Source organism: Cydia fagiglandana, chromosome 18 (assembly GCF_963556715.1).
Source record: "Cydia fagiglandana chromosome 18, ilCydFagi1.1, whole genome shotgun sequence".
Taxonomy (NCBI): Eukaryota; Metazoa; Arthropoda; class Insecta; order Lepidoptera; family Tortricidae; genus Cydia; species Cydia fagiglandana.
The window spans coordinates 17,958,044-17,977,529 of NC_085949.1; the positions used below are offsets into that span (position 1 = coordinate 17,958,044).

The window sequence follows — 19,486 nt, forward strand, 5'->3', positions numbered from 1 at the left end:
GTAATGCAATAGGAAAACTATTTGACTTAGGGTCTTCGCTAACGAAATAATATGATATAGAATAATCTGCACATAATTGTGATACACAAAAAACTGTTATTAGTTCAAGTGTTTGCGAAACATTACATTAAGATTGACTCATGGCCATGCTTTGTAGCCAAGATAACAAGTTCATATTTTAACGCACGTGGACAGTAATTAAATCAAACCGACCAAGAATAGTAAATTATTTGGAATTGTAAGTTTATATTAATAAAACAAACTGTAAAAGACATATATTATTAGGACTTTGTTCCTTAACTAATAGAGCGTCGAGAGAGAATTACAAAACAAAATATTCATACAAAAAACAACAGATATAACAACATTTATACGCAGTAATTTTAGTGCAGCGCAGAGTTGAATAGGTATCGAGGGAGTAGTAGCCATATATCAATTCAATAACATCAGTGATATAAACTTATTACTACTACTTAATTTCATCTTGAGCTGGATTGAAAGATGAATTTAACGCAACAATAAATTAGGTAATGCTTTAAGTTTTAACTTAAATAATTTAGTGCCCGACATAATACAAAATAGAGGCTCAAAAGACAAAATTGCCTTCGCTCAGGGGCTTAAGGTCGCAGGTTTAAGCAAGAACAGCGGGATTCGGGTCTCCAAACATCTTGTGAGCCTATAATGCCTCCTGAGCCCCTAATATCCTTCAAAAGATATAGGCCGTTTAAAATAGAACGGCTCTTTACACAGAAAATACAACAGTACAGGTGTCTGACTATAGGACCGGCTAATACGACCGCATCACCACATCACTGAGGATCTACCGCGAACATCGAAATTTCGTTACATGCCTCTCTATCGCTCGAATATCAAGAGCGAAGAGCGATAGGGAGGCAGTTAACGAAATTACGATTTTCGATGTTTGAGTTAAGCCCTGTGGAGATTAATTGCCACAGTACTTTTTTTAATTTGCTCGAACATTCGTTTTGTATCATTTTTCTTTTTCTTTACATGGCAAACGAACACTATGCAAATCCGAACCACGAAACGAATTGGCAGCATTACGTCACTTTTGTCATACATTTTGCTACGTAAACGGAACGATTACGTGTATTAAAGTGTCGAAGTTAGACAATTTACTACAATACAAGGGATGTTTGGGAATTTTCAAAGAATTTCTCTTAGAAAACAGCTGCATATGATATAATTAACGCGATCGATCCGTTAACTGTTCTTGTCACTAAGTTTTAAAAATAGCACCCACGCGAGCGAGTTTACGTCACCGAGGATGACAACACTGGACTCTGTACAATAATATCTACTCGTAATATAATAAGTAGATGCGGTAAATGTGTGCCAAACGGAAGTCCTTCACGCGTCTGACTGTCTGGGGCTACTCGTATCACTCGTATCGTATCGTAGGACTAACGTGACTGTTTCAGCGGTTTTGGTTGTACTTCAAATTGATACCAATATCGAGTACTTAAATATAACAATTTTAAGGGGGAAGTTCTAGACGCTGACGCCCTAATGGCACCACTTTTCAGCCAGATCACCACTACAAAGATTAGAAGTCAAAGTGCGGAAAAAAGTATGGAGGTATAGGACACTATTAGAAATCGTGGTCTAGTTAAATGTCGTAATTTTAACAGAATTTAATCTAGCGTAAAGAGAACTTTACTGTGGTAAAGGCATATAAGTGGTGTGAACGAATATTTTGTTCCCGAGTCTTGAAGGTTCGTCTACCAGTCTTACACTAGACATATTTGGTCAAACTTCTGCAATAAATCATTTCTGTGACCGCCACCGTGAATCGAAGCCTTACTTGTGATCCTTGTCACATTAAGCTTATCTTACCACCATGGCCGTTTGTTTCTAAATTCGCGCTCTTACAATAAAAAGTCGTTCAATACTACATTGGCAGTTGTATTTACAGTCTTATGTTATGTGGATGTCATATAGTCTGCCACAGATTTTAGGTCTGTACAGTCACCATCAGATAGTTCAGATATATCAAAGCGGCCGAGGTGTTCAAAAATATCTGAACACTCACTCTAGCGTCGTGTTCTGATAATTGTTGGCACCTTGGCCGCTCCAATATATTTGATGTGGACTGTACCATAGAGGCAATAGAGGTGTTATTTTATTATGGCTCTTAGATGTAGACAGCTCCAACATGAAATGGGTTGTAATATTTGCAATGGTCAGATTTATTAAGGATTATGTGATGGCTATAATGGCTATTTCAGAAGCGCATGCGTCCTCCCATTTTACACCTAGCAACAAAAATTTACAGTGACAAATGTATCCGTCAATAAATGGGATGAAAAAATTAAACAAAACAAGCGAGTATGTTCCGTTTCATAAGTGGACTTTAGACGTGTTTAAATTTAGCTGGCTGCATGAAAAATGCTGTAAGAACATAATTATGTATATGTGTACAGACAGCTGGCATGTATTTCATAATGTCAGATATGATAAATGGCTTTATAGATGTATTTTTATAGTCTTTTTTGTCTGTTTAGAGACGTTTTGAGCGGTATAAGAGGTATGTCATCTTCTTATAAGAATATACAATATATACTCGAGCTAACCGTAAACACACACAATAAAATAATTGCCATTATTTCTACATACTTAACATAATTCTAAAAAAAAACTCTCGACTCTCCTATGTCATTAGAAGCGAATTCCTTCAATTACAGCACTCGGTTCCGGCATCTCATTGCCACTGGTCGGTATTTTCAACAGCATAATGAAGTTACTAACTAGTTTCCGAGCCTTCTAACGACAGTCTGATGAATACGACCACTCCACCCGCACTCAATACGTCAACAACGAATGTGGTTTGAAAATGTCATGTTGTTACGTCATTTCAATACTAGAACATTGGGTCAGCCGACGTCATAGATATGTATACATTTCACGACCTTATTACAATGCCATAAGGTTGAACATGTCTGACGAGCGTGCCTAATGACGAGATAATTGCACGAGCGTGATTCCGCGACCTTGCACGCAATCAGCTCGTATCAACATTCAACTATCAACAATCAACAAGACGCTCAATTGATACACTCTGTTGACCGATTGTGGACCTTATCTTGATGGAGTAAAGTTGAGGACAGTTGGTGTGTGCAGCTCATGCCTGCGCACGTGCGACGCTGTAATAGATCATAACAGGAATCAACATGGCGGCCACCTAAAGAGTCCGTTTGCCTAACCTGCAGAGTTAGCTCTGCACAGTTTGACATTACCAATCGTGGAAGGGCCACAATAACGTCATATTTTCATTGACACTTTCACTCTTTATCATTATATTAGCTTGGTCCAACAATTCAGCACTAGTCCCGGTATCTTCGAATTATAACAACTATATGGGCCAGAAATATATCCTGAATATCCCGATGAAGTAAACCTTATGGGAATCAGGATGCTAAGTTTCTTAAATGAGAATTATGATAAATATTACCTGGGTAAATGAGAGATTTAGAAGGACGTAAAAAAAGGTTAACCTAATTACTATCCTAAGGATGAAAGATATGAATCATTTGTCTAGCGTCTGGTATATTCGTAAAATTTCCAGATTCGAATGGTTGCGTTTACAAGTCTCTTCGCAATTTTTCATTTTCTTCTCCGAAATGTCCACTATTTTTAGACGTAGGTAACATTAGTCGCTTTCACGTCACGCTTGAATTACCGCTGTGTTTATAGCTGCCCGACTCTAAAAATACGTCTCTTTGGGATTTCCCTCCATTTCTGTCTGAAAGTCATTCCGTCGTACCATCTGCGGCCTACTTGCCAGTATTCGTAAATAGGATTTTCAGCGCGTTACAGAAGTAACGATAACAGTACCTCAACTTCATACAAATATAGCAAGTCTATCAATAGTGTCAGTCAGTCTAATCCATCAAAGCACTTACAGCTATGTTTACAGATGCCGATCCTAACAAAACATACAGCCAATAACATCCACCCGAGATTTCCCCCTACGATTTTAGATGAAATAAACGTCAATCCGCATATCTCTCGTCTCGCATGAAATTCCACCATTCGCGGCCCATCTGCGGCCTACATGAAAATGATAGTAAATACGATTTAGAGTTCGTCACGCAGTCTTCTTAACCAGTATTTTGACTTCTTAATATATTTTTGGCTGGCGTGTTAATATATAGAGAAAAGTATTTCTTTTTTATCTGATTTCACAAGTGACTTAGTACCTAGTTCTTGCGTCCACTTAGTCTTTATATTCATCGTTTATTTCCTGTAGCCACTTTTTAATTCTCTTTTACTTGAAACCTCAATGCAGCTTTAATACTCCGTTATATTGAACTCTCTTATTAGCCTTATTAAAATCAAATTTCCCGTTTCCTAAGATAATTAATTATGCAGGCACACACACAGGCACAAGCTGGCATCGGCTAGTTTGGGGCTGGCAGATAATTGGTTGTAATACTATTTATCTTACGTTATGATAATTATCTGTAATCTTTCTTGTAAATATATTCTGATAAATAAACGAGTGGTATTTCTAGTATAATTTCGCCCCAGACCTACTTACCTACCTATTAGACATACAGTATTAGACCGTCATTAAACACTGGAAACACTGCGCTTATTACAGTGCGTTGTCGATCATTCTCAGTCCAGTAGGCTCCAGTGCCAAGCCTCCATACTAACAATCAACCAAATCAGTCGTGTAAATGACGTTTGACAACTTTGACAGCACGCTACGGCTTATAATCATAAATGCTCATTCCCAGCAGCAAACACAGAATTCCTCAAATAGTTCAAGCTATATTGGCCGCTTATAGTAATGGAGCAATCTGATATGGAGACACTGAGAAAACTCTTGTTTTCCGAACAATATTATCGAATTTGGGCACGTCATTTATATCGGGGAAGGGATATTGGTATCAATCTATCATGAAAATGTCCTGCAATTTGTGAGACTGTCGCCTGCTATGTGTCTGTTGATGTATGTTTGCTGAGGTACTTGAGGGGAACAAATCAATAAATACATGAAGTTCTATCAAATACATTTAGTTTGTTATAGTTACTGCAACAGGAATTAGGACTGTGACTGGTTAAGCGGGTTACGTTTTATGGTAGAGTCATGTTACTGTCTTCCTGTTCTCAGCTGTGACAGCTCTGGGCGCAGACGCAGCTAATGTTAATTAACGCTCGTAATACGCCGCACAAACACCGAATTTACATATAAGGTCGCAAGCGACATACTTCTCCCTTTAAATTGCGTCTTTATTAGAGTACGATAGCCTTGCTAGCCCACAGTGCCGTAAGGACATAAGGGACGTGCTTCTTCTCCTTTGAAATACGACTACGCACAGAGCAAAATAAGGTCGTATTCGACTTATATCCTGTATCAGGCTACGTCTTTGTGCAACAGCGCTTACTAATGAGCTGCTTCATCTTATATTGAGCTGAGAAGCGAGGATCAAAGGAATCTCCATAGTAATGCGCGGTACACAATCAGGTGAATTGGCATGTGTAGATTACCATGCTTGCCGTAATCAGTACTACTGTCGAGGCGATTACACCGATACATATACATATGCTGTATTAGCACATTTCTAAAGCTTGAACACGCCAAAACGTGGGCACACATTTTTGCTTATAAATTTTGTAAAGGGTGGTTAAATTTTATTTCTTTACTTAAATTAAAATCGCTATAGTATGAGGAACATATGATACCACAATAGTTGTCAATTGTATGATTCGTTTTCATGATAACGAGCTTTAAACAATAACGGAGCGAAATCACTTTGCACCAATAGCATTGGAAAAGTCGATTAGGCTAAGGAAACTTGTGAAAATGTTAATATATCGAGGATCGATTAGTTTTTGTGTTTTTGAAATGTTGCGGAGACGTCAATGAATGGAAAGACAACCAGAAAGCAGAAAAACACGAGATACAAATGAGAAAAAAAAAGAAACTAGGAACATACAGCGTTCTTACATAAAGACCGAAACCTAATTTTTCTTATGTTACAAAAAACGGACAAATATCTCAAATTTATGTACAAAAAGAGAAGTCAAGTTAGATTAAGAGCTAGCAAGAGCTTATCTGCTCCCAAAATAGTGGTGCTAAATGAAATTTGTATGCAAAATGTAGGATATTAAAACGTTTGATCATTTTTAACGTATTTGAGCGTGTTAGGTGTTAGACGATGGTTCTATAGAAATACATACTTCAAGCAATACACAAAATAAAAAGTTTGACTTCTATGAGTTGCTAATACATTCCCGAAGATTGCAAGATAAAAATAATGCTAAGTATCCCCATTATTTATGGTTGAGCCAGCTACTTGTGATTGCATCAAGCGATGCCGTTAATTGATTCGCATAAGGGACATTGACTATAGAAATATATGCAAGAAACATTTGCGAAAATGACCTAAACCTATTTTTAAGAAGCCACAGCTCACAGTTACTATTTTGGTAGCATTCATCGTGTTATCATTACACTATAACAGTGACGAAGGGGTATTAACATGATGGACATGCTGACAATGCCAAAAGGGTACTTTTGGGGGATAGTAATAAATGAAGGCGGATGGCAATGGACTGGGCCCATATCAATGAATATTTGAAAAAGACACCTGTTAAAGTTATATTATCAACTTATCCGCAAATAACTCTGGCTTGGACTACTTAAACATACAGTAATCATGTCGTGCAAAGTGCCTGTGTCCTGGTCATCACGAAGTCTGTGACATGTCAAATCCTGAGGCTGAAATGATAGTCTAGTATATTAGCATGATAAACAATAATATTTTCAATTATATTCAATATATATTTCGCTCCATTAGACCTTTATTTTCTATTTATTTGTAATTTTATGTGCCCACGTTTTGGCGTGTTCAAGCTTTAGTCCAGTGGCTGACATGCATATGTAAGTGCCTCATTGGCAAGCCGTAGGGAGACTGTGTGACGTGTGACAGATTACAAAACTACGTCAACAGTTCTAATTTAATGGAGATCTTGGGCTCCCTGTTGACTACAAAACATAGCATGGGGATGAATGTTTACGTTAAATTAGATAATGTCGCTTCCGCGCCTTACGGCTTTTGTTGCAGTTAACTAATAACACGCTGAAAATGATCTGCAATACATTTTATTTTCTGGCCAAGATGACTATAATATAGTAATATAGTAGTGTAATATTATTGTCATCATTCATGTCCAACCTTAGATAGTTCTGCTTCCGAATCAAAGACGTCTAAGTTTTTAACATACCATCGCTAAATGCAGGAGTCACAAATAAACCATTGATAAATTCGAAATAGCAATGATGAGTGAATAGATCTGAAGCGGGAAATTAATTTCTTCTTATCGGACGACCTACGTCATTGGGATCCCTAGAGATGAACTATAGGTACATTAACATCGGGGGACGCGTGGGAGGTTACCTTTAAAATATTTCCGTCAGGTACACAGACCGAAATGGCAAAGTGTTGTGAGAGGAAATTTGGTTAAAACGCCGCGAAAAGCCATTGTGTTTTTAATCAATATTCGATGTAGCGCTGAGCGGCGTCATAATCCAAGGCATATGCGCAGAATAACAATCCTGTACTCAGCGGTTTTGGGAATCGAACGAAGCGAATTTTGGGATGGCAGGTATTCACAGTATGCATAGTTGCATACTTCCAATACCTCAAAGCTAACAACTTCTAAAAGAGCGAGAAGCAGCTAGCAGATAGAGCAAGATGGTAATAGCATATACATTTTGACTAGGAGTTTTTAGTATTTTCCAGCAGCTAGCTGCCTCCTTCACCGCTGGGCAAACAAAACGCTTTCGCATATGTGCTCGAGGTCACATATATGCAGGTTGGTCTGAAGCGAACCCGGAAAGCAATCGAGATAACTATTGTATTCTGAAACTAATTTAATAATCATAGGTATATATACGTAGGTACACATTGGCACACCCGAAGAAAATACGCAAAATACTGCGGGCTTGTCAGAGCTCATTCCTATAGTATACTTTGAACCTTATTCGTATCATCATCAATGGCCACTGCATTGATTTAATTCTACTGTCTGATTTATATTACTTCACCTACTGGTAAGCTTTGTGAATCGTGCCTACCCCAAATCTCCCGAAAGACACTAATTTGCAGGGACCGAGCGAATTTACAATTTTAGTCAATAAAACGCTTGGGGAAATGTGATTTGAATGGAAGAAAAGCCGCAACTAAAATAGGCCTGCTGAAACGTAACTCAACGTTCTTTGTTTAAGTTGTTAGGTCATTCGCAGAATTGGGTTCCAATTTGCTTTTATTTTTTCTGAATGTTAAGGATTGGAAGGATAACAATTTACAATATAACTTTGATACCTACAAAAACTGTACCGGAAACGTTATACCTCCCTATATATTACAAAAATAACAAGTAAAAACTTCAAATACTTTTGGTATATTTTTTCAGTTCGGATATCGTCTACTTGTCTTGCCTGGCTGGGCCCAAGTTTACATATTTGCTAAGTCGTGATCATTGCTTTTATTTTTATTACACCCAGCCCACACTTAGCACATAAGTAAAAACGAATTAGCATGGCTGAGGTTTTTTCTCAACTAAGTACATAGAGTTCATTAAAAGTTTTCCAATTTTACTGTAACTCTGTGTTCGGATGCTGGCACCCAGCTAATTATTTATACCAACGCTTCAAAACCGGCAATATGAAACCCTACGACATGATGACACATTTACACAGCGCAGACGCATTCGTTTAATTTCATTCAACATTTTTATCAATCCAAACAGCATTCTCGTAACAATGATACGCCTGAACGCCCCTATTTCAATCCAGGTCCAACTGAATTTCAGCTCTAAACCGATCAGCGTTGGGGGGAGATTCGAAAATCAATGTGTTATCGCGAATGTCTGATAACATGGTGTCGTTCCATTCGCGGCGTAACGGCGGCGAGTGGAAGACTCAGGGGAACCGGTATAAAAGTACTCTCCGATGATGTATTTCTATCTCTGTTCAGTGTATTAGCGCAATTGTAGACAACTCAATCCACCAGCACATCAAGAACAGAGCAGAAGCACTGAGAGCCTGAACGGTATTCCTGGGTTTCGAATGCACCAAACGATGATTCCTTGCTTATCCTAGTAGCATGTACTAGTGATGCAGTTACTGCAGCAGAAATAGTTTTAAAAATAGTAGTTACTAGTACCCAAAAGTACCGCAAGTCTCTGAAGAAGGGGTCTCCAAATTACGAAACGGGAAGGAAACGAAAGAGAAGTTTGACCTTTGACAGCGAAAGCCATAAATTTATCTAAGGTTGTTGTTCTCGGGTTAAAAAGTTTGGAGATCCCTGAGCCGCTTCCGGAAACATTGAAAACCTTAATTTCTTTGACTGCCTCTCTTTCATAACACATAGTCGTTACGGATCTCGAGATCATAATTACTTTGGTATATTTGAGAACTCTACGCGCAGGCAATGATAACACAGTCAGGCCAATTATTATTATATTTTTACAACAACCACTAGGTGTTTGTCGGCCGTAATTCGTACGATTGGCTTTATGAAATATACTGTCACGATATCGAATGTTACTCGTAATATCATCCAGACTGAAATCGTTAGGGATAATTGAGCTCAATTTATATTCTGTGTTCCAATTAGGCTGATAATTTGTATGCATAACGTAATAGTTTGTTACCCTGGCTAGAACAGTATACTAGACTGGAAAATCTAATGCCATTGCCAACCGAGAGTGTGATGTAAATAGGCAAGGGCAAGCAAGACCGTTAGATAATACGAGGCAGGCAATCCCTGTTGTCGAGAATGTCGAGGTATATAAAGTTTCTTAAAAACTGGAAATTTACATAAAAAGTATGAAAACATATCTTAGATCCATTCACCCCAAAAGTTCTGTATAGTAAAAGGTGCAGTTACCGGTCTCCGTAGCTCTGGCAGTCTAAGCCAGCATTTTTAAAGAAAAAGTCTTTGCCGGAGTCTATCGCTTTTTAGCATGCATGCTCGAGAAAAATAGGTATGCAGAAAACCCCAGGTTTCAGCATAAGGTGGCGTGAAATAGAGTAAGTGTACTGCAAACAGCGGGTGGAAATAAAGAAAAGCTTCAGGTCGCATGTTTATAGCACTCCTGTGAACTAAGCATTCTTTATTTTAGCGCCCTAGCCGTGTAATTTGTTACTTAATACCTCGGCTTAGAAATTCAGGTAACGACCAAATTATACATTAGACGTTTTAATTAGTCTAATTAGTGTGCTAATTGGGCCCAGTTTTGTAGTTAAACCAACAGGCCTAATGGGAGTAATAATAAGTAAGTCTATTTTGGAGATACATCAAGAGCAACGAAGTTCACAACAAACACGAACGAAGTGTAGGAACACGGAACAACACGAATTGTGAACTTCGTTGATGCCCATAGAGAATTAACGTCATCTATTTTATGAACTTCAGCCACGCTGTTAACTCATAAATAACCTTATTGCAACGATATAAGAGCCACTAATGGTCAGATGGCCTAACCAAGATGCCAATTGCGAATATATAGCGAACGAAACGCTATAATGTCTCTCTGTCGCACTTATATGGAAGAGTCATAGAGACATTACCGTTTCGTTCGCTTCAACGCAAACGATTGCCATTTTAGCTAGGGCCTAAGTTAAGTGTTTGCTGTTACAGTACCCTCACAAACTTTATGCCATTATATAGGGACTTGGGACCGGTTGGCTCCATCCAGCAATGTACGGAGCGTCCGCTAAAGCGCCTAATCGTAATAGGATTCCGCACTCCGATTTACAATGAAACCCTAAAAAACCAATTTGGTCGACATCGGCTTACATACTCACTAGTCCCGCGGGCCTACAAATAAATTTTATTTAGCTTCCATTAGACCTGTCTAAGTTAATTGAGCAGCAAACGTTGTTGAACAAAGGATGTGTTCAAAATTATGTGCACGCACAGGGCATAAGGATTTGCTCTCTTTGCAACGTCTCTTTACAAGGGACAGATAATTATGAACACTCTGCCTGCTTAACTACAACACACACTGCAAAGAGCAATACTTAAGATTTACGAGTGTGAACGATTCTGCATAGTTCTTCTAATAATATCCCTATTATTTGTTGAGTGATTTACTAGAGATTCATTCTCGTTGACTGTATTATCTGTGAAATACAATCCAGGTTTCCTAGAAGCACGATTCTATGGGCTGTTATTAAACCAGTGAGCCATTTGGCCCAGTCATCATTTCCCATCAGATGAGACTCGGCTTAATCGCGATGATTATTGACATTAGAACCCTAAAAAGCAATTAGGCCTCCATCGGCTTACGAGTAAGTCGCGGGCTCCCGCGGGCCTCCTAATAGGTTTTATTTAGATTCCATCAGCCCGGCATTACTATGCCGGTCGTAAGCTTTTCTAACAAATCCTGGGATGTTGTTCCATCGCTTAGGATGGTATTCCACCTGTCCTGACCTGTCCTGTGTCTGTGTGTTCTTTGTCAAATGTGTATTGCGTCTCACTGTCTCTTTAAGAAAAATGTGAGACGCAAATACACATTGGACAAAGAAATTGGTTAGATCATAGATGGAATACCATCCTTAGACAGCGGTACACCGACTGCGCAACTACTCAAAAGCAATGAAAGTGAATCACTTTCTGTGGAAATTTTCATTTTATGTTATAACGAGATTAACAAGAATCGATGGGACAAGGGAGCTATCGAAGAACTGAACAGTCGGAGATTAATAATTAATATCATATTACTAAATACTAGATTAGCATTTTTCTACAGTATGGTCAGTATGATGCGTGACATTGACAAGGAAGGTAGCAAGACAGATTTCTTACGATTTCAAATATAGATTCTGTAAGTTCCTGTAATGGGCTCTGTTCTGTATTGCTGCCTAATTAAAAAGTTAAATGTTTATTGCTGTTGGAATTCCTTGCATATATTAATAAACTCCTGCACTCGATTGTGTACGTTACGTAGTTTAGCGAAGAAGAAATTTTCTTTCATTATTACGGATATAAAAACTTAGAAACTAAGAACATCTTAACGAAGAGGAAACGGTATGTGTGTATTAGGTTAGATGCTGGCAATTACACAAAAGATCCAAATATAGCCGTATTGTATAAGGTCCCCCAACAATAAGATAGTTCCTGCGATTCCACTGATTTTCATTGGTAATGTTTAATGGTGTCTGGTAACCTCATATTTAGTTTAATTCATCGACCGCGTAGAAGGGCGTCCTCAGTCACAGCACCCTTATTGATCTCCACTCTGCAGTGACATCTCGAGGCAGTTTAGTCGCAGCTCCACGTATGTATCCTATTGGTGTTAATGTGTCGGCAAAGGATATAAATCTACGAGTAATCCCCGGGGGGCGGACAGGCATGCCGATCGTTAGGCAGGATGGTCCCGACCAGGCAAAGATAAGTAGAGCCAATGCACCTAGACCTCGGACTTCGGTTGGCGCCACTGCGTCAGGCTCTATAAAGGTTGAAATTGTCCCCGTATTATGCAACGCAATGGGTCAACGTAATAAACTGCACATTTCCAGGCGTGGCACACTCCGCGATTTCGTCGCTTTGCTACAGGTAGCTAAAAGTACATCCGTTCCACCCCAATTTTGGGGAAAGTCATAAGCCGCGCGTGGCGCTGTCGCCACCTAGCGGCCATATCTGGGCTGATCGTAACAGACGCGTTTTGTTAGAGTGAGTCTTCTGTACCTAGTACTATTATTTATTCTGTGACATTTCATATATTTGTATGTGGTCAAATCCCGTGCTTATCGTCAAAAGCAATGGAAACGGGTATGCATGGAAATTCTGTAGAGTATTTTGACTGTCTTCTGACGTTGGTTATTTTATAACTCAATTCAAATGGGTTTTCCTGTTTGTCTTTTTATGTGTATTATTTGAAAAATTTAGATATGTTTCAAATGTTCTAACGGTTCTAGTAGGTACGTCTCCTCTTACTTGTGATACTGATTGCGACCCGTACGGCATCAATTCAGATATATGTCTGTGCCGCCGACCCACTTATTACCGGCGGACTCAATGGCACGGAATGGGGATAGTCCCCTAAATACGGCGCCTTTCTTTACAGTCGCGTATAATTCTACAATATGTCCGGGAAATACAAACTAAAGCTGGACCAAATACAAACTATACGCTAATGGCAGTTGGCTAACGGATAATCATATTTTGAAATTGCAGAGAAAACAGAAATGGGTATTATCTTTTATGGCGTAAGTTGCGCTTTGCGTTTGCGGTATATGCATTGTTGGTTTGTTAAAATCTGTATACAGTATCAGGAGTATCAGGACTGATTCTGGCACTATATACGAAACTGATAGTTTTACAGGTAATTTTCGTACAATCGTCGACACTCGCGCCACAGAATAAATAGTAGTTTCACAATCGTTCTACGCTCTAAGTTTTAGCATTTATTCTTGTGTTAAAAAGAAAAGATGTAGATCTCCGACAAGGACTGATCGGGTCAAAAAGAATGAATAGCAAGGAATTAATTAACCAAATCTGTATCCGAATTTAAAGGGTCTTCCGTATAACTACAAGTTTCAAAACCATCAAATGAACGACCTTCACGCGTAAACGACATGAATACCTAGAGACTTTTAATACCTGCATAATGTACACAAAGGTGACTATGCCGAGTTTGTTAATTTATTCTGTACACGTAACCTGTGTAGGTCTCGGGACTTAGCATAATTACGCCGCTCCAACTCCATATACAGACGATTTTGAAATATATTCAAAACAATATCGTAAAAGTACATGTAATCTGCAATAAAGAATCCATGTTTCAGACAACGATATCTAAATTCAATACACTTTAATCGTTATTGCGTTCTGCACTCAACCGGGGGACATAATCTCTGTATTCCCTTTTCACTCGCGATTTTTACTATTTTTAGACGCTTGCAAACGAAAGCAGTCTTGATTCATTTGGAGATAAAGTTGCTTTCATATTGTTTATTCATTTTGGTGTCATTGTCCTTCCTGAATTCTTGAACCAGGAAACCATGATGGAATACGAAAATGGACTGTATTCTGTATGGCATAAGGTATTTACCTGTTTATCTCTGTCCTGGGGCATCTTGGTGTCTACTCCTTCGGGGAAGGGCTTGACCAGCTCGGGTTTCTCCTTGATCTTCTCCATGATGAAGTCCAGCACCACCATGATGCCTTCAACGGAGCCGGTGATCAGGCACGCCCTTTCCGTCGTACCTGTGGATAACATTGTTCATGAGTTATTTTTCGTATAAGCTCACCTATTTACTATGATAATGTTTATTTTAGCGTACAAAACACATGAAACATCACGTGACTGAAGTCATTTAAATGATATTGAACCGTGCTAGATATATTTTATCTGCAGCTTGGTGAAATCAGAGTTCATATCTATGAGGGCGAATAAATAGGTCATGACCTGTGTCCTCATGTCATGTTATATGCAACTTCAGACTAAAATCTAAGAAATATATCTACCTCTTCAACTTGAGATAAAACTATTCCAAAATATAATTTAGGATGTAGTTTATGATTGTCACTACCCCTAATCTGTATCAGTCTAGATGATAAAATAGTCTATCAACTCCCACGTAACAAGTGGAACTCCCAGAAGCAGGATAGACAAATTAGAACCTAATTCTCCGTGTGACCCAAATAGACAGAACTGTTGATCTCTAGTATAATAGCCGTTCATAATTTCTTGGTGTCATGATAAGTAATTAAACTTAAACTAGGCAAGCTTCCTAAGGAATCTAGTTATGAAAGACGCTCTTGTTTCAAATATTTGGCATAATTGCTCGCCCTACTCAATAGACCCCTGAACTTCGGAGCTAAAGCAATAAAGGGGCAAATGATTTGGAAACCCAAACTAAACTCTGACACAACAAATTTCAGCGGAGCGCGTTAATTCCTTACACAAATCACGCAGTATTACGCTTAGTTACTATGTTACGTATGTTGTGTCAGTTGTCTGTTGTTATGATACCTACTTAAAAGTACATTGCGAATTACCATTCTTATTAATCATTACAAAATCAATCGTAAAGCTGTGCTAACTGCTGTCTCACATCACACCTTAGCCCTCAGAGCATAGCACAGGTTTTATCAAGAATATAGCTACTTCCATGTTTTGAATAAAATTTACATTTTCTAAACTTGAAAGACATACACAACATGGCACAAATCTATATAGATGAGATAAGCAATGAGGATAAATAGATGGTCATGTGTTACGTTCTAAATCATGGTATTAATCGAGATTAACATAAACCCTATCCGATAGAGAGACAAAGGACGTTCTATATTGTGTTGAAAGTGTATCGTTCCGCGTTTCGGTGTAATTTCGCGTTATAAAGGGCCATAAATATTTAGGCGGCTCCCCGATTCTTTAACAGATTGCGGCACATTTGTCATATTCATATTTTCATAAATGGTACTATTGATCGGTTCGGAGCTCGCACGCGGCGTCCACCAACTAAACGTTGGAAGCGACTTGGATTTCCTTGTTAGCTAAGTCCTGTTGTGAAAAGAGGGTTATACATCTCAGGGCTGCTCAGTTTACAGCTCTTGTGAAACTTTCCTTTCGTCTTTCTCACACTTCTTTGAATGACAAGGACAGAGTCGCGTGTGGAATCGTAATAGATTGCTGCCACGCTTGTTATATTTCGTTATTTGATTCACGTGTGGAATTGTTATGTAGATACTAGATGTAGATAGGTACCGGAACTTATGTACGGAGATGTTTTTTTGGCTTTATTATCAGATTCTCGAGAGGGCTTTCCAACCCTTGTTTATTTTCGGATTTTAGACAAAGGAAGTTTGAAGAGGGGCTGATAAGGCGCGGAATGACCTAGATTATCGTACCATAAACATGTTGTTGTTTGAAATAAATTGTGGGAGTTACGGAATGTAAGAAATTTGTCACAGTACGACATTTACAGATTTACACCTACACAAAAGAAGTCGATTTCTAAAATGTACTGCGTAGTACAGTGCACAGTAACACAGTACCGGCCAAGAATTTACCTTGGTAATTGTAAAACCTTTTTAAATACAGATAAGTCCCTGATGTATTGACTTGTTAATAGTTATCTTGCCTTGTGCCACGTGTTACTGATTATTTTATTACAGACTTCATGCTCTGTCAGATCTAAATGAGATATACTTACTCGTATTAGTTACTACACCTCCGTTGCTTTCTATGTTTAGATCAGTCCATAAAATATAAATCACTGTTACTCGTCTCCGTAATTTCCCACCAGTTTTAAGACGTTTTATACAAATATTCATGTACCAGTTTCCGCCATCGTTATACTTGATAGGAAGACAGATAAAGGGTAGACGGGAATCTCGAAACATTTATAAAGGCCTGTAGATGGCAGGGACGCGTGATCATTTATCATCACGTCAAATCACGTTTAGGTGGGATCTGGCAGTTCGTCCAAACGCTTTCTAAAAGCAAATGCGTCGCACGCTCAGAGGAACTACTACAAAGTACGTCTGCGATTAAAGCATAGTTGCTATTGAGCTAAAGGTCACGTTACACTGGATTACCTTAGAGGTTAGAACCTCAGACTTGTTTGCGATTAGAATTCTTCCACGTCTTCTTCCTACAAATTCTCTCTGATAACACGGGTTTGTATAATCGTTTAACTTTTCTGCTGGTCTTCAAAGACGGGAAATAACAAATAACAGGTATAGGCATCTTCGGAAGATTATGCAACGAGTCGCAGCGGACCGGTCGCTTGAGCAACTCCTTGACCTTGCTCGCCGCCAAGCCATAATACAACCTGCCACCAATAATTTCAGGGCACATTTTTGCTCGAAACGCGGTCATTAACACTTGGTATTAGTCCAATTGCAAAGTAGAACAGTGGGCCAAAAAACTATATTAGAATCTGGTACGGAATTGGTCAAATTCCAATATTTGTACAAATATGATTTAGTATGGCCACATTGTGACAACGTTTGGGCAAATGTTTGGTTTGAGTACAACCCATCCAAGTTGTGTTGGTGTGTGGAAGAGGTACACGGGCAGGTGCGGCGTGTCACATGCATTATGTCGGCTGAGCTTGGTTGATATTCATTATAACCATTACAAGAAAGACCTCTGATTACGAATAGTTCTTACGGATCTAAAGATCTTTCGTATATCGGTAGCTTGAGGCGAAGAGCTTGTTCAATAATGACAGTAACATGCAGGTCGTCCAAGGCCACAGTACAGAGATTACCAACTATTATCCAATTATAAACGTGGTGCTATAGAACTTCGCGTGAACCGACCACTTAGCGTTATTGTTCCTATCTATCCGATGAATTGGCTTTGTGTGTAAAATGTATAAATCTTGTTGATGGCGCGATAGACAAACAAAACGGGCGAGGCGAGGGGGATTATTAAACTCATTAGAGTCGTAATAAAGTAGGTTAATGTCGGGTTTTCCAAAGAGAAAATTCAATTTTATCGAATTTACATGATTTACAAATTCTTAACAAGCTAGATTGGAACATTGGAAGTATTATAGGGCTTTTATAAAAATCTAAGCGTAAGAAGGAGCAAATAGAAATTTAGGTTTTGCTTTCCTTTTTCCGAAAATTAATGCTGAACCATTTTATGTTGCACATTTTGGTATCTTAATTGGCAAATGGGAAAAAGGAAATGGAGTGTGTTGAGGACAACTGGGATAAGTAGCTAAATTATAACTACAGGTTAAAATTACTTAAGATAGGAGTATTTTTGCTAAAATAGTTTATAACCACAAAGTAGTTTTTTTTTGCGAAAGTCTCCTTTACTTTCGGCAACATGTCTTTCAACTATTAGTTTCAAACTATTTGTACCAACAAGCAACTTATACAAATACTTGTATATCTAAATTCTAATGAAATCGTGTGGAAATCCACGGACGTTCCAGTAACGCCACATCCGCGCTTCAACTGTAAAACACATTAATTTCTAACGCCACATGTCAACCAACTCCGCGTCACGTTGTCACTGTCGATCCTCGAGCACTTCTAGTTTTTCCTGCCGTTGCAGATTTAAATCAACTCTACGCTACTGCTAATAAGATTTATTTCTGATTGGATGACATAATTACCTCGAGAAAAAGTCTACTTGTCTATGTCACGGTGTCACGACGAAGCTTTGTTATTTTTAGGTCAAGGCCACGTGCTAGGCCAGTTGTGCGATATTTTGTAATTTTCACAATGAGATGTACCGACAGTCGCTGCACATTTTTCAGCGCTCGTGGCTTTTAGCGTAATTAGGTTTTGGGCGCCGCAGCGAGTTCGTGCCGAAAGCAATCCGCAGTGGTAATCACAAAGATTTAGCGTCCATTCCATTCTCCATTCCCCAACTACATTAGTAAATTTGTATTCATAGTAAGTAATAATAAGCTACTATACATAAATACACAGGTGGCGCCACATCATCACACAACTGTCCCAATGAAACAAGTTTGTAACTAATGATTCTCAGGTACTGGCAATCGATTTCTGAGAAATTTCTTCCCGTGAACGCGTTGGCTGTGTAGTGTACAATCAGCAGCACGTCGAGGCTTCCCCGAGGAGCTGTATACAGCAGGGACCGTTACCGGTATTCTGACTACAGGTTATTATTGAGGTATAACCGGTGTAATTTGAATTTGGGTATTTATATCACTTAAGCTCCGAATAGAGGTATTCGAATACCGGTATTCAATAGTGTTATCGGTTTAGCCAATTGACAACAAATACCACTATTTGATAGTTTACTCCTAAAGCTATTACCGGTAATAAGTAAGTGCCAATACCGGTTGTAGTAGTACCACGATTCGTTCCTTCGCTACTCGTCAAGGACGTTGTCCGGCCCGCTTGTAAAGTTGTAAATACTTAAGATTCGGATCTTAGAATGCCCGTTTTCATGTTGCTGGTGAAATTAGCTGTTAGGTGATGATTTTGACGAATACATTTTTAATAGCGTTCATTTGATTCTTTTAATTGTTTTTTAATTGTTGATTTAATTGTATTTTATTATGTATGTAGTTTATAATCTCAAAGATATGAGCGCTGATTAGACGTGCGCGCCGCCGCCATAAGGAGTACTAGTAGAAGAGCCGGCCGCAAATTTTCTAACCGACTTGATACCACGATGAAATACACAATGGGAAACCATAAAAGTGATGCTAAGTCCGAATTCGATAGTCTGCCACGGCGGAACTTGCCGAAAGTACGAAAAAGAAGGCCACTTCCGGTGCGAAAAAAGGGGGCTGATTTAACCCATCTGATACCGAAATAATAGTTATGGCAGCAGTTAGAAATTTACATGTAGACACATAAAAGCGAAGTCTGCCAGTATTTTTTTTGCCGGAAGTGCTTGGCAGACGCTCTCAAAGGTGGCCAGCGGGACCCCTAATTTAACCCATCTGATACCACCATGAAACCAATTCCAGTCGGTAGGTATGAACCCTCATGTCAGG

At 38.8% G+C, this 19,486-nt stretch overlaps 2 protein-coding genes across 8 annotated transcripts in view; both read right to left on the reverse strand.

The window, feature by feature from the left end:
* LOC134673460 (protein YIF1B) overlaps positions 1-19,486 on the reverse strand; it is a 117,982-nt gene that overhangs the window by 33,195 nt on the left and 65,301 nt on the right. The window lies entirely within an intron of this gene.
* The window catches only part of LOC134673459 (RNA-binding protein Pasilla), a 96,455-nt gene that overhangs the window by 19,417 nt on the left and 57,552 nt on the right, over positions 1-19,486 (reverse strand). For all 7 annotated transcript variants that reach the window (XM_063531451.1, XM_063531449.1, XM_063531454.1 and 4 more), the window contains one exon: positions 14,098-14,252. In XM_063531451.1, coding sequence (XP_063387521.1) covers positions 14,098-14,252 — 155 coding nt within the window. The remainder of the gene's footprint in view (positions 1-14,097; positions 14,253-19,486) is intronic.